Source organism: Pituophis catenifer, unplaced genomic scaffold, assembly GCF_029215685.1.
Source record: "Pituophis catenifer annectens isolate HBS135680 unplaced genomic scaffold, rPitCat1.0.hap2 SCAF_4, whole genome shotgun sequence".
In the NCBI taxonomy this organism is placed as follows: domain Eukaryota; kingdom Metazoa; phylum Chordata; class Lepidosauria; order Squamata; family Colubridae; genus Pituophis; species Pituophis catenifer.
In genome coordinates, this window is record NW_027256884.1 from 14,081,372 (window position 1) to 14,093,947 (window position 12,576).

The 12,576-nt window shown below is 43.0% G+C and overlaps 1 protein-coding gene across 1 annotated transcript in view; it reads right to left on the reverse strand.

Moving 5' to 3' along the window:
• Window positions 1-12,576, reverse strand: part of TBC1D4 (TBC1 domain family member 4) — a 116,532-nt gene that overhangs the window by 12,954 nt on the left and 91,002 nt on the right. Inside the window, 3 exon segments of the mRNA XM_070944186.1 lie at window positions 162-320; window positions 7,139-7,348; window positions 10,435-10,595. Coding sequence (XP_070800287.1) covers window positions 162-320; window positions 7,139-7,348; window positions 10,435-10,595 — 530 coding nt within the window.

Here is a 12,576-nt window from a genome sequence, read left to right on the forward strand (position 1 = left end):
TTTTACTCTAAAGACCTGATTTAAGAGATTTTAAGACGCAGCAAAATTTTTGTGTAATGTTCCTCTCCTGCATGGGTGCCATTTCCCTTGAAGATGCCAAGCCTTAGTTGCGACTCCTTGCCTTTTTCCTGGGCACTAAGTCTGTTGGGCTCAGAACTTACCATCTTTCAGGGTGGTATGAATGTCTTCCACATCACATCTGATCTTGGCTCTGCAATTCAGCAGTTTCTTGTCCCAGATGTTAATGACATCCTTCTGACAGGTTCCAACTTCCTCATAGTCCAGCTTAATTTTCCTGGATTGGAGCTCATCTCTGCTCGCTGCAAGAGAGAAGACTCATGAAGCATCTTCAGATAAGCAGTTAACTTCACCACATTTGGATGTGCATACACTGGATCCCAGAGACACCAACCACAAGAGAGATCCCATTCAATGAAATAGCTATTATGAATCAATTAAATATTAGATTTTAAAATAAAGTATTTTGGGAGTGACAAATTTTAGATGGAAATGTTGATTGATTTAGAAACAATTAAGAGAGGAGGAAAATATTCTTTGTCAAGATTATGGATACTAATTGCCATTTAAAAGAGGTACAATTTAGATTCAATATAATGGGTCTTAGAAATGAGGAATATATATGAAATATTGATTGTTAAAATGACAAAGATTTGGAATGATGTCTATTTGGAAATAATTGTTTAGAATTTAGGGTGACATAGTGGAATGTTCAAAATCTAAATGTTTAGAATAAGATTTCTTTTTCTTTTCTTTTTCTTTTTTTTTTTAAAGAGGTAAATGGATAAAATTTGGAACAAAATTGGTTGAGGGAATGTGAGTAATTGTATTTACTTTATACTGGATCAAATCCTTGCTCTAAAAAGATGTATTTTATGTTTTAAAAAATAAAAAAAACTTTTCAAAAAAAAAAAAAGAGAGATCCCATTCAATGATTCAGTCCAAAAGTAAGCACAGGATTCTGCTTTTTGCCCTAGGCAATACAAATCAAAGCCTTCCCACAATCCAGTTCTTCAACTAACATTTATATTAAATAGCATAAGATGGTCTTTCTAGGTGGGATGAGATATTTCTTCCACTCAATAATCAGCCTAACATTCAAAGCTTACTACAGTAGTGGCCAAAATTGTGGAACCCTTTTGGGAAAAGTGTATTTTCTAAAACTAGCTAATAATACCACTGTTTTTTTGGAATAATACCATAAAATTATATATCAATGGAATCAATCAATCATTTAATCAAGAATGTAATGCAATAACTTTTATGAAGGATTTGCTATTAGAATAACAGTTAAAGTATAAAGAAGAAAAGTGAAACAGGTAGAACAAAAACGAGATAAAAATTATCACCATGGAAAAAAACAAGATATACAAAAATCATCATCACGTCAGTTAATCCTTAGTTGGGTAACCTTTAGCATGAATTACGGCCTTACAATGTCTTCTCTTGGAGTGAAACAAGTCTTTTTGTTCTGCAGCTGTTATAATGTGAAACTAAGATTGAATGATTGCTTCTATTAACTGGGTTTTATTGCTGGGTCGCTTCTGACTAACATGTTTCTTTAGTCGGCTCCATAGATTTTCAATTGGGTGAGATCGGGGCTATTTCCAGGCCATTCCAGCAGTGAAATATGATTATCTTGAAACTCCAAAAAAAAAAAGAAAAAAAAGTGGTGTTATTAGCCATCAAACCTCAAAACTACACTTTTCCCAAAAGGTTTCCACAATTTTGGCCACTACTGTAGGTTTTCCACGCTTTGGTTTAATTTCTGTCCACAGGTAAACAGATTGTGCCATACCTGGGAGAGATGTCCCTATCTCAGTGTTGATCGTTCAAGTCCCAGCGAGTCACAAAGAAAAAGGGGACACACACACAACATTTTCAGGACAAAAAGCCTGTTTCCTCCACAATTCAGGATGTCAGTCCCAACTGTCACTTGCAATTGACACAGTCAGTGTGAACTGGGTATAATACTGTCAACAGCAATTTAAAAAGGAAGTATGCAGCTCCTCATATGCCTGATTTCACTACTATTTATTTCAGGCTTTACACTGATATGGGGTACTAAATCCATAAAGTCTAAGATATAACAGCAGCCATTTAGTAATTGCGCAACAGCGAGTGATTTTTGATCTTCTCTTAACCAGGGTTATGCCCATGTTTAACAACATTGCAACAACCTTTTCTGTGGCAGGCAAACTGGATTAGTTTATCCAGAATTGAATCTTCATTCAGGGGAGGATTGTGTCTTTATTGTCTTCTTTTGCATTTCTACCCACAACTTTTGCATTCCCCTTTCTCTCAGGTTTAATTCCTCAAGGGATCTTCAAGACAATGGCCATGTGCTTCGTATTTTCACGACAAAAAATTAACCGAGGTGCAACCAGCAACTGGGAAGTTGAGCGGAGTTACTACACAATCAAAAATGGCAGAGTGGGCCTTTTGGGGGGGGGGGTAGGCTGGGGGAAAAGGATTTTGCTTTATCCTTCTGGTCAAGTTCACTTTTTATGGCTACATCTAATTGAGAGGTCCAGTAGCAGGACTGAGGGTGAGTACCAGAGATGGTATTCAGCAGGTACTGACCAGTTCTGGAGAACCGGTAGCGGAAATTTTGAGTAGTTCGGAGAACCGGTAAATGCCACCTCTGACTGGCCCCACCCCGATCTATTCTCTGCCTCCCGAGTCCCAGCTGATTGGGAGGAAATGGGGATTTTGCAGTATCCTTCCCCCTGGAGTGGAGTAGGAATGGAGATTTTACAGTATCCTTCCCCTGCCACACCCACCAAGCCATGCCCACCAAGCCCTGCCATGCCCACCAGTGGTGGGTTGCCCCTGGTTCAGACCAGTTTGCAAGAACCGGTAGTAAAACTAGCAGGAGGCTCCGCCCACTGACTCGGATGTCATCATAGGAGATCTGCGCATGTGCAGAAGAGCATACCTGTGTGTGAGTGGGCACGATGCAAACCGATAGTGAAGGTAAGTAGAACCCACCCCTGATGCCCACCAAGCCATGCCATGCCCACCAAGCCATGCCCACAGAACTGGTAGTAAAAAAAAATTGAATCTCACCACTGGTGAGCACCTGGGACAGGTGAGATGAACCAGGTGGTGATAATGGTGGGAAAGGACAGCTGGGCTACCAGAACTCATGCTGTTGCCGCACAGAGTCCCAATATGCTGTATGCCAACTGCCAGGTGGCACTCAGAACTGAGCAAAAAAAGGGCCATTTATCTGATTTTGTAGGAAACAAACTTTCCAGTTCCTTTAAAATATCTTCTCGATAACGAATGCCTCAATTTAATTGACCAAACTAAGTAATAATTTTAATTAGCAATTTTATGATGTTTGTGTGTCTATATTTTTCTTGACTGTACACCGCCTTGAGTCCTACGGGAGAAAGGCGGTATAGAAATATAATAAATAAATAAATAAATTCAACATGCCTCTAAGAATGCTAATAAGCAGGAAAAGGTGGATATCCTGCCCAACCAAAGGAATTCTAAAGCCCGGGTTAATTACAATGTCAGGAAATGTTTTAAGCGTTTATCAACAAAAGGTTGGAGCCTATTTTTTTTCTTTTCAAGGTCATCTTCTGGACTAATGTTTTTCCTTGTTGGATTTGCTAAACGTGGCATGTTTCTTGTGTTAAATGCAACACCTGAGGGATGCCTGGTGTTAAGGCGGGAGGAGGCCCTCTTTCCATAGCAGAAGGATGGATCTTCAAGCAATTATTTCTCATTACCTGGGATAGATAATTCAGAATGGGAGAAGGAAGGGCTGCCTTATGCACTTTCGGGATCTAAACCGGGATACCGTAATTCATTAAGTGGTGCCCAAGAAGCAACTGAGAAGCATGGCAAATCCTTCAGGAAAGCATCTCATGTGGACCCTGTTCCTAACCATGGTCAGACAGACCAGGCAGCTTTGGGGCCCAACTCATTAGACTTTTGAGGAGACCAATAGAATTCTTGGTTGTTTTTTTCCACCGATGCTTCAGATGTTGACACAACTCGATAATCAAGATCTTTAAAAATTAATAATCAACCTGCGAAGCACCTGAATGCGCAGGTGTAGAGTGTGTCTACGTGCAAACCCAGGCACAGGCCAAAATGGAACAACTCACCGCCGTCAACTCGCTGTGGCCAATTCACCATGGCCAACTAGCTGTGGGACCACTCGCCATGGGCAATTCACTCCGGAACAACTTGCCACAAGACCATTCAACAATTCAATTTAACAATTTAAAATAAATGTAAAAAAATGATTTACACTTTTGTCATTCACATTTCCCTTTGTCCCTCTTTTAGCATCCTTTTTTTAAATGATTTTACGTTACCCTTTCTTTGATATTAGTGTTGACTCTTGTCCCGCAGCGAGTTGTCCTGTGGCGAGTTGGCCACGGCCAGTTGAGGAATGAGATCATTCTTGGCACGTCGGGAATTACTGATCCTGAACTGCCAGCTGAACAGGCTTCAGCTCGGGACATCATGCAGGCCAGTGAAGAAGAGGAGGAGGAGCTGCCTGCTGTAGTGGATCTCAGAGCACGCAGGGCAGAGAAACGGAGGTCTGCCAGATTGCTCAGGAAAAGGCTCCACTCCTCTTGATGACCTGCACCAGGAGCTATTTAGCACGGCAGGCAGAGGGAGGCGTTGCTGGGAGATCGTGTGTGAGTCGTGGCTGCGTGCTCGTTTGTATTTCCTGAGAGTCTGAATTTCTATAACCCATGAGCTAACGTGGATGTACTTTTAAGTTTTGCCTGGGGGGGGAGTTTTATGTTCGTTTATAGGACTCACTGTTTGAGTCCTATAGCTTGCTATCTGTGTTATGGACTAATTGGCCATTGCCTGGGGAATTAATCTGGGCTTGCTCGTAATTGGCTTCGGTTGGGACAGTTCTAAAGCCAGGTAAAGTGAACTGCTGAGAGGGAAGACTAATAAAACACTCTATAAACCACACCGACGTGTGAGCATGAGTGAGTGGGGCAGCACACTTACCTTCTGTAAAACAAAGCTTCCTTCAAACTCCTCGATAGCATTAGGAAGAACAGGAAGTGTTAAAAGTTGGTTAATCGATTTCATTAAGGTGGATAAGGTTACAGAAGAAAAGCAGAGATGGGGGAAATTAGAAGAAAAGCAACTTCCAGCTGCAGAAACTTTGTTGTTTTCCCTCTACAGCCCTTAGGTTTGTCCTGCACAGTGGTTGCTAAGGAAACAGCCCCGCCGGCCATCAACAAGACACTGAAATACCCAGGAGTCAAAATTTCACTCAGCCACAATTCCCAGCGCCCCTCTTGGTTATTTTCTCATTTTCCCCCTTTCACATTCATCACAGCGGAAGAAAATAAATGGCTTCATGCTTTTTAGTTCATAATGCCCGCCGATTAGAACACTCTTCATTCTCCGAATGTATTCTCTGCTTTATTTCCCCCGGACCTCCCTCGACATCAGTTAAATGGTATATCACCCAAATGGTTGTATGCATCACCCAGGCGTTCAAGCGAGATATTAAAGGAGAAATAAAAGGAAACGCCAACCTCTCCAACAGAGGGGAGCCAGAGATGCTACAATCAATCCTGAGTCCTTTGGGAGAAGGGCGGTATATAAATTTAAATATTAAATTAAATTAAATCAACTTGGCCGGGCAGGCAGGAGAGGTAGGAACTACACTTAGGCTAGTGCAAGATCCAATGTCTAGTGAAGAGAAGGACCAGGGGAGACATGATAGCAGTTTTCCAATATTTATGGGGCTGCCACAGAGAAGAGGAAGGGGTCAAGCTATTTTCTAAAGCACCTGTAGGCCAGACAAGGAATAATGGATGGAAACCGACCAAGGAGAGATTCAACCTGGAAATAAGGAGACATTTTATGCCAGTGAGAACAATCAACCAGTGGAACAGAAGTTGTCTTCGGAAGTTGTAGGAGCTTCATCACTTGAGACTTTCAAGAAGAGATTGGACTGCCATTTGTCAGAAATGGTATAGGGTTTCCCACTTGGGCAGGGGGTTGGACTAGATGACCTACAAGGTCCCTTCCAACTCTGTTAATCTGTTAAAAAAGTGGGACTTTGACATTATCCCACGGTCAGGCTGGGCATGTGCTGAAACACAACTTCTCCAGAGTAACCAATTTGGATTCTGCCTTCTGGGAACATTCTGGGAAAGGTCACCCTCCCATCTGTCCCCTAGAAGGGCTGGCGAGAGTTCAGAGCCCTGCAGTCATCCTGCTTCCATCTCTTCTTCTCCATCTTCATGTATGAATCTATCAGCAATGGCAACCATCAATTTCCTCCTTCCTCTTGATGACCAAAGTCTAACTTACAATAAACAGATGAAGCAGTTCTAAATCAGAGTTTCCCTGCTGGGGGGTGAGAATGGGGCCAGGGTACAGATGGGGAGTTTCTGGAGACCATGTCCTAAGGAAGGTCAACCTGTCTGTGCCAAGAAATGTTCTTGATATCTCCTCACTTCGTTCTAAGCAAAGGAGGTTGAGAAACCTGACCAGAGGTTCTTCCCATCATCGCTCAACATCTTTGGACAGAGAATATTAAGGACTGTGCTCAAATCACATGGCTGCTGGAACTGGGTTTCCTGTCCCTGAAGGAATGAAGAACATCTAAAGCTGCCTCTGATGCTTTCTCGTGCTTGGCACTGATGGCAAAGACCAGCAAAGAAGCCACGAGAACCTCTTCTGCCCAGGCTGACGTGCCCAACACTAAACTAAACATCTGATCCACTGAACCATGTTTAGAAATTGTTGTGGGAGGAAAAAGAAAGTGAATAGGCAGGTTTTAGAGGTAGGTAGGTAGGTAGGTAGGTAGGTAGGTAGGTAGGTAGGTAGGTAGGAAGGAAGGAAGGAAGGGTGAAATGCTCCCGGTTTGGACCAGATTGCCTGATCTGGTAGCGATGGCAGTGGGTGGTTCGGAGAACCGGTGCAGAACTCCTTCAGAGAGATCACACCCAGACATACCCAACCACTATGCTAAAATGGCAAGATGGGTTTGTGATTCTTGTAACAACTATTTAATGAATCATTCAAAAAAAGGGGGTGGGACACTGGAAAGGCCCCAGGAAGTCCTCCATCCCACTCTGGACCCCCTGGATAGCCTACGGCCTGCACCAACCTTCCAGTTTTTGGTTTTCCTTCTCCATCCGAAGGAGAAGGATCTGCTGGTGGATTGCTTTTCTCCACAGGCTCTGCAGCTCCTCCGAGTTCTTCTTCTCTCCGGTCTGGTCTTGGACATCCTCGTTTTGCAAGATGGAAACCAGGGGCATTTCGTCAAAAGATGGTGGAAGCGGCGATAATGGCAGCAGTTCTTTTTCATCACAGCCATCTGGGAAGAACCGTTTGGTTACCCCTGAATTCGGTAAATGCTATCCAGTATCTGTACTTGAGGCCCGCTTTAAGGAAACGCAGCCCAACCCTAATTGTGTATTTTTGATGGTGCCCGATCCACCTTACCTCTGTGTTACCCTTCCCCTATCCCACTCCCTCGACCTACAAATGGTTGGCTGCGAACCCTTCAGAGACCCAAACAAACACCTTTTGCCATTTTAGTTTGTGCTGCAAAGTTCCTAACGCAGTGCAACCTCAGGTTCAGCACTATAAGCGAGGTGATGGCAGATGACGGCCCTTTTATGACTTGTGGACTTCAACTCCCAGAATTCCTGAGTGAGCCATGCTGGCTCAGGAAATCTGGGAGTTGAAGTCCACAAAGTCATAAAGGGACCATGGTTCCCCACCTCTGCTATACCCCCAAGCCAGAAACTGATATACTTGAAAGACAAACCAGCAAAACCTTGACCCTTTTCTGTTGTTGAATTTTGTACCTCATCTAATTTTAATATTGACCATGTTATTGTAAGCTAACCAGAGTCATGCTGAGATGGGCGGTAGGTAGATAGACAGACAGATGATAGATATAGATAGATGATAGATAAATAGGTAGGTAGTAGGTAGGTAGGTAGGTAGGTAGGACGATAAATAGATAGTAGGTAGCTAGTTGGATGATAGATAAATAGGTAGTAGGTAGACAGACAGACAGACAGACAGACAGACAGACAGACAGACAATAGATAGATGATACATAACTAGGTAAGGAGAGAGGGAGAGAGAGATAAATAGGTAGAGACAGAGAGGGAGGGAGAGGGGGAGGGAGAGAGAGATAAATAGGGAGAGAGGGGGGCGGGAGGGAGGGAAGGAGAGAGATAAATAGGGAGAGAGGGAGGGGAAGAGGGAGGGAGACAGAGAGAGATAAATAGGGAGAGAGGGAGGGAGAGAGGGAGAGAGAGAGAGATAAATAGGGAGAGAGGGAGGGAGAGACAGGGAGGGAGGGCAGGGGGGGGAGAGAGAGAGATAAAACTGTATTCTGTTCAGAAAATAAAACCAAGAAAGAACACATTATTTTTGGATTTCAGATTCTATTATTTTAGATTTATTCTGCTGTTTTGACCCTTTTTCCTTGCCGTGCAGTGCTGGATCAGCAAGAATGTGTCATTCCCTCACCCTTGGTACCCCTAATGAGTACAGATAGAGCATATAGGCGACACCTTTTAACACCAAACAACACTCATTACATGCGGGATCATAAAGGGATCCTTATTTAAACCAACAGATCCCAAGTCAACAATACAAAAGGGCTTTTAGAACTCTCTGCCTAAACATCTCCCCAGCAGGATCTTCTGTTTATCATCAATCAGGCTTTGAAGTGGTTGGAAAGGAAAGGAAACCGCCCAAACTTCTCACTCCTGGCAAAGGGCCCTTCAGAGGTATGAGCTCATGGGAGACACAGGGCCAAATTAGGAGGCCCTTTCAGTATAGACTCTAAAGCAGCTGTTGGCAGATGTGGTGGGGTCATTATGTTTATGACCACCTGCAGCAGAAACACTGACAGCAGCCATGTTTTTCTTTATTATCCCAGAAAAGGGACAGACGTAAGATCTCTCACACTTTACATCAGGGGTCTCCAACCTTGGCAACTTTAATCCTGGCGGACTTCAACTCCCAGAATTCCCCAGCCAGCTGGCTGGGGAATTCTGGGAGTTGAAGTCCGCCAGGATTAAAGTTGCCAAGGTTGGAGACTCGGCTTTACATTTTGGCAAGAAATATACCGTTTCCCCGAAAATAAATCCTAGCATGATTTTTTTCAGGATGCTCGTAATATAAGCCCTACCCTCAAAATAAGCCCCAGTTAAGGTTGTCAGCCAGATGGATGCATTTAGTACCGTATTTCCCCCCAAATAAGACCTAATCAGAAAATAAGCCCTAATGCTTCTTTTGGAGCAAAAATAAGATCCGGTCTTATTTTCGGGGAAACACGGTAGAAGAAGCATTAATCCTTTTTCCGAGGATGAATCCAGAAGTAAATCTAAGTTTGGATGATGCTCACAAGCTTCCTGCAAAAACTAAAGCCAAATCAACTCCAGGTGCATTCAAGCAGGCATTGTAAGCAGAAATCAGAATATTGATATCAGACCTGGAAGAATTTTAGTGTATGCTGGACTTTATTAGGGAAATACCAGAGACGCGACTCCCTGTCTGGTCCTTAATTTAGAACCTACTCAAAACTTTATGTTAATGATGGGCAGCTTTGGCGTGAAAAGCATCTTGAGAAGACGACAACATCGCAATCTTGAAAGCTGAATTTACATTTCAACTTCTTATCTCTGTTTTGAGATACTTGACGATTGGCACAGAATTGAATTTATTTAATCTAGATTGTCCACCCTGGCAACTTTAAGCAGTGTGAACTTCAACTCCCAGAATTCCCCAGCCAGCATGAAGTACTACAAAGCTTAAAGTTTCCAAGGTTGAGAAACACCGATCTAGATTATTGTAAGGTATTGGAAACTCCCAAATGGATTTTGAAATTTTCATTTTTGAAATTTTAAGTTCAACCAGTCCTAAAGGTCATCATCTTTCTCACTTTCAAAGAATATGAAAACACAGGAAGAGAAATTGTGCATTGCTGATCAATAGATCAATATGTCTATCTGTTCTGGGCATTGCTTACAAAGCTTCTGAGAAGCTGAAAGATTCCATCACCTGCAAACAAACTGGCATCATGGTATTATGGGAGGAAAGAAACCATTCCTCATAACTTCACTATGGTATTGACTAAATGGTCACCTCAGTCAGTCATATACTCAGGTTGACGACTTACACGAAGGCCACCAGATACTCCACATCCTGGAGGCCCTCTAATGAAAGAACACTTTGGGACCAATCCCAAAGGTGCTTTTTAAAAAGTCCAGTTGCCTCTTGAAAAAGCACCTTTGGGACAACCATGACCTGGATGACTGAGAATCTCCACAGACACTTTGGAACCTAGATGTGAATCTCCAAGAGATACCCATCTTTAAAAGAGAAAAGGCAACCCAATTTCACTGCCTGAATCATTTTCTCCAAGTAGACACGGACCTTGAAGCTGCATGGCCGAAGGAGACTTCTTCATGGGTGATGCCACCCTTAGGAAGATCCTCTGCCGCCAGGAGATCCGACGGGGAGCCAGGGTGAGACCACCAGCATTTAGAGAGTCGCTGCTGCACACCGAGGAAGTCCTCTTCCTTTTCTCCACATCGCTACAGGAAGGACCAGAAGGAAGAAAACACAACACAGGTCACTAAAAACAGCCCTTCTTGTGAACACTGAGCTGAGGCCCATCCAAAGCCAGCAAGAGCATTTATACACCCAAGATTGCATTCGGTCACAAGGATCGGGGGCAGTCCAGAGATTCCATGGGGGACCTGGCATCACTTCAACCCAAGGACATCTCCAATGGCACATCACAACCACAAGAAAAGCCTAATGCCAACTTGCAAAGCCTGCTCTCGAGTTGCTGTAGGCAAGGGGGATGGGAAACCAACGAAGCAACACAACATCCAAAGACAGGAGCACATTCCCGATATATCTTTCTCAAGGCTGTCTCCCAGGGTTACCCACAGCGGCCTGAGGGGAGTGATCTTTACAACCCACGAAACTGCCCTGTTGGCGAATGTGATTGATGACACACCCTGGGGGGACAGTCAGAACCCTGACACCTGCTTGGTCGCTTTCTTCACAGCCAAAGAGACCCTTACTACAATTTCATGTACTTGAAGTAAACCAACCTCCCAATCCAGGATTTGATTATTCAGTACTGGAGCTAAAACAGGTTCTATAAATAGGCCTCAAACCAAAACTAAAAAAGGAAGCAATCTTTAAAAAAAACTAATTGAGTTAAAAAGGAAGAGGAATACATGAGTCTGTGTATTTTTTGTTTTTAAAGAAAGCTGCACTGAAGCATAAAAAAGGATCCCCTTTTGGAAGGGGAATTGGTTTCCTCCTACTCAACTGTGGGAAGTGTCTGAACAGACCAGCTTTAACACTTTTGCGGCTCTTTCCATAAAACAAAACACACTTGTGTTTATTTGCAAAAAGTGAGAGTGACTGTGCTCCCTAACAAAGGTTATGAAAGCTGAGCTGAGAAACATAAACATTTCAAAACCCCCAGAGAAGCCATCAGGGCTGGAGATGGAAGAGATTCAAGGACCTTCCTCTATGGTGCTCCTGGGAGAACTTTTCTGAAGGCCTTTTTCTTTCTTTTCCTCCCTCAAGGGAAAGGCTGGACATGAATAAATAGTTGGTTAAAAATAAAGCAATTAACTATGGCTGAACCGCCATCTTTAAAAATCTCTCTCTCCTGCAGTTACAACAATTTGAAGTCCACCTATTTACAGATAAAGGTAAAAGTTTCACCTGTCCAGTTGTGTCTAAGGAGAGGTGCCCACCTCCGTTTCTTAGCCGAGGGAACCAGTGTTGTCTGAAGACAATTTCATTGGTCATGTGGCTTGCATGGCTATGCTGAAGCGCACAGAACGCTGGTACCCTCCCACTGAAATGGTACCTATTTATCTACTCGCATTTGCATACTTTTGAATTGCTAGGTGGGCAGGAGCTGGGGAATGAAACAAGAGTTCACCCCATTGCATGACGCTCGTGTCTTCAATCCGGATGCCAGCTGACAAGCTCAGGGTCTTTAACCACTGAGCCTTCGAGCCCCCACCAATGATCTAATAAAAGTTTAAATGTTCAACAGCCACAGGAATAGTTTAACAAGAACAATAAGGGGGAGGGGGACCCATAGGCATAGCTCCCCAGTCCTAAAAAGGTTATGAACAGCAAACTTCCAAAAAGGGAATTAACAGTATCAACAATTTGGCTTTAAATTACCCCTGAAGCTATAATTCAAACAAGCATTCAGATAAGCTCTTCTGGAAGTTAAATATGTTTACAGTTTAATCATTCTCATTTTTCCTCCGGCAGTACAAAAAAAAAGTCTTAATAGTTTTTAACATAATGCAAAACATTCCTTCCCTTGGGAGCCTGGATCGTGTTTTTTTTTTTTTTTTTAAATCAGTATTAACTCAAACAGCAAAACCATTAATGCGTTATAATAGTAATTACTTCCAAACACAATTTTCTTTGAATACCAGACGGCTCAACATTATTCTTAAGCAAGTGTGTAAGAGGCACAAGGAATTTCCAAAGAATTAGCCCAAGATAAAACCCTGGTTTTATTTC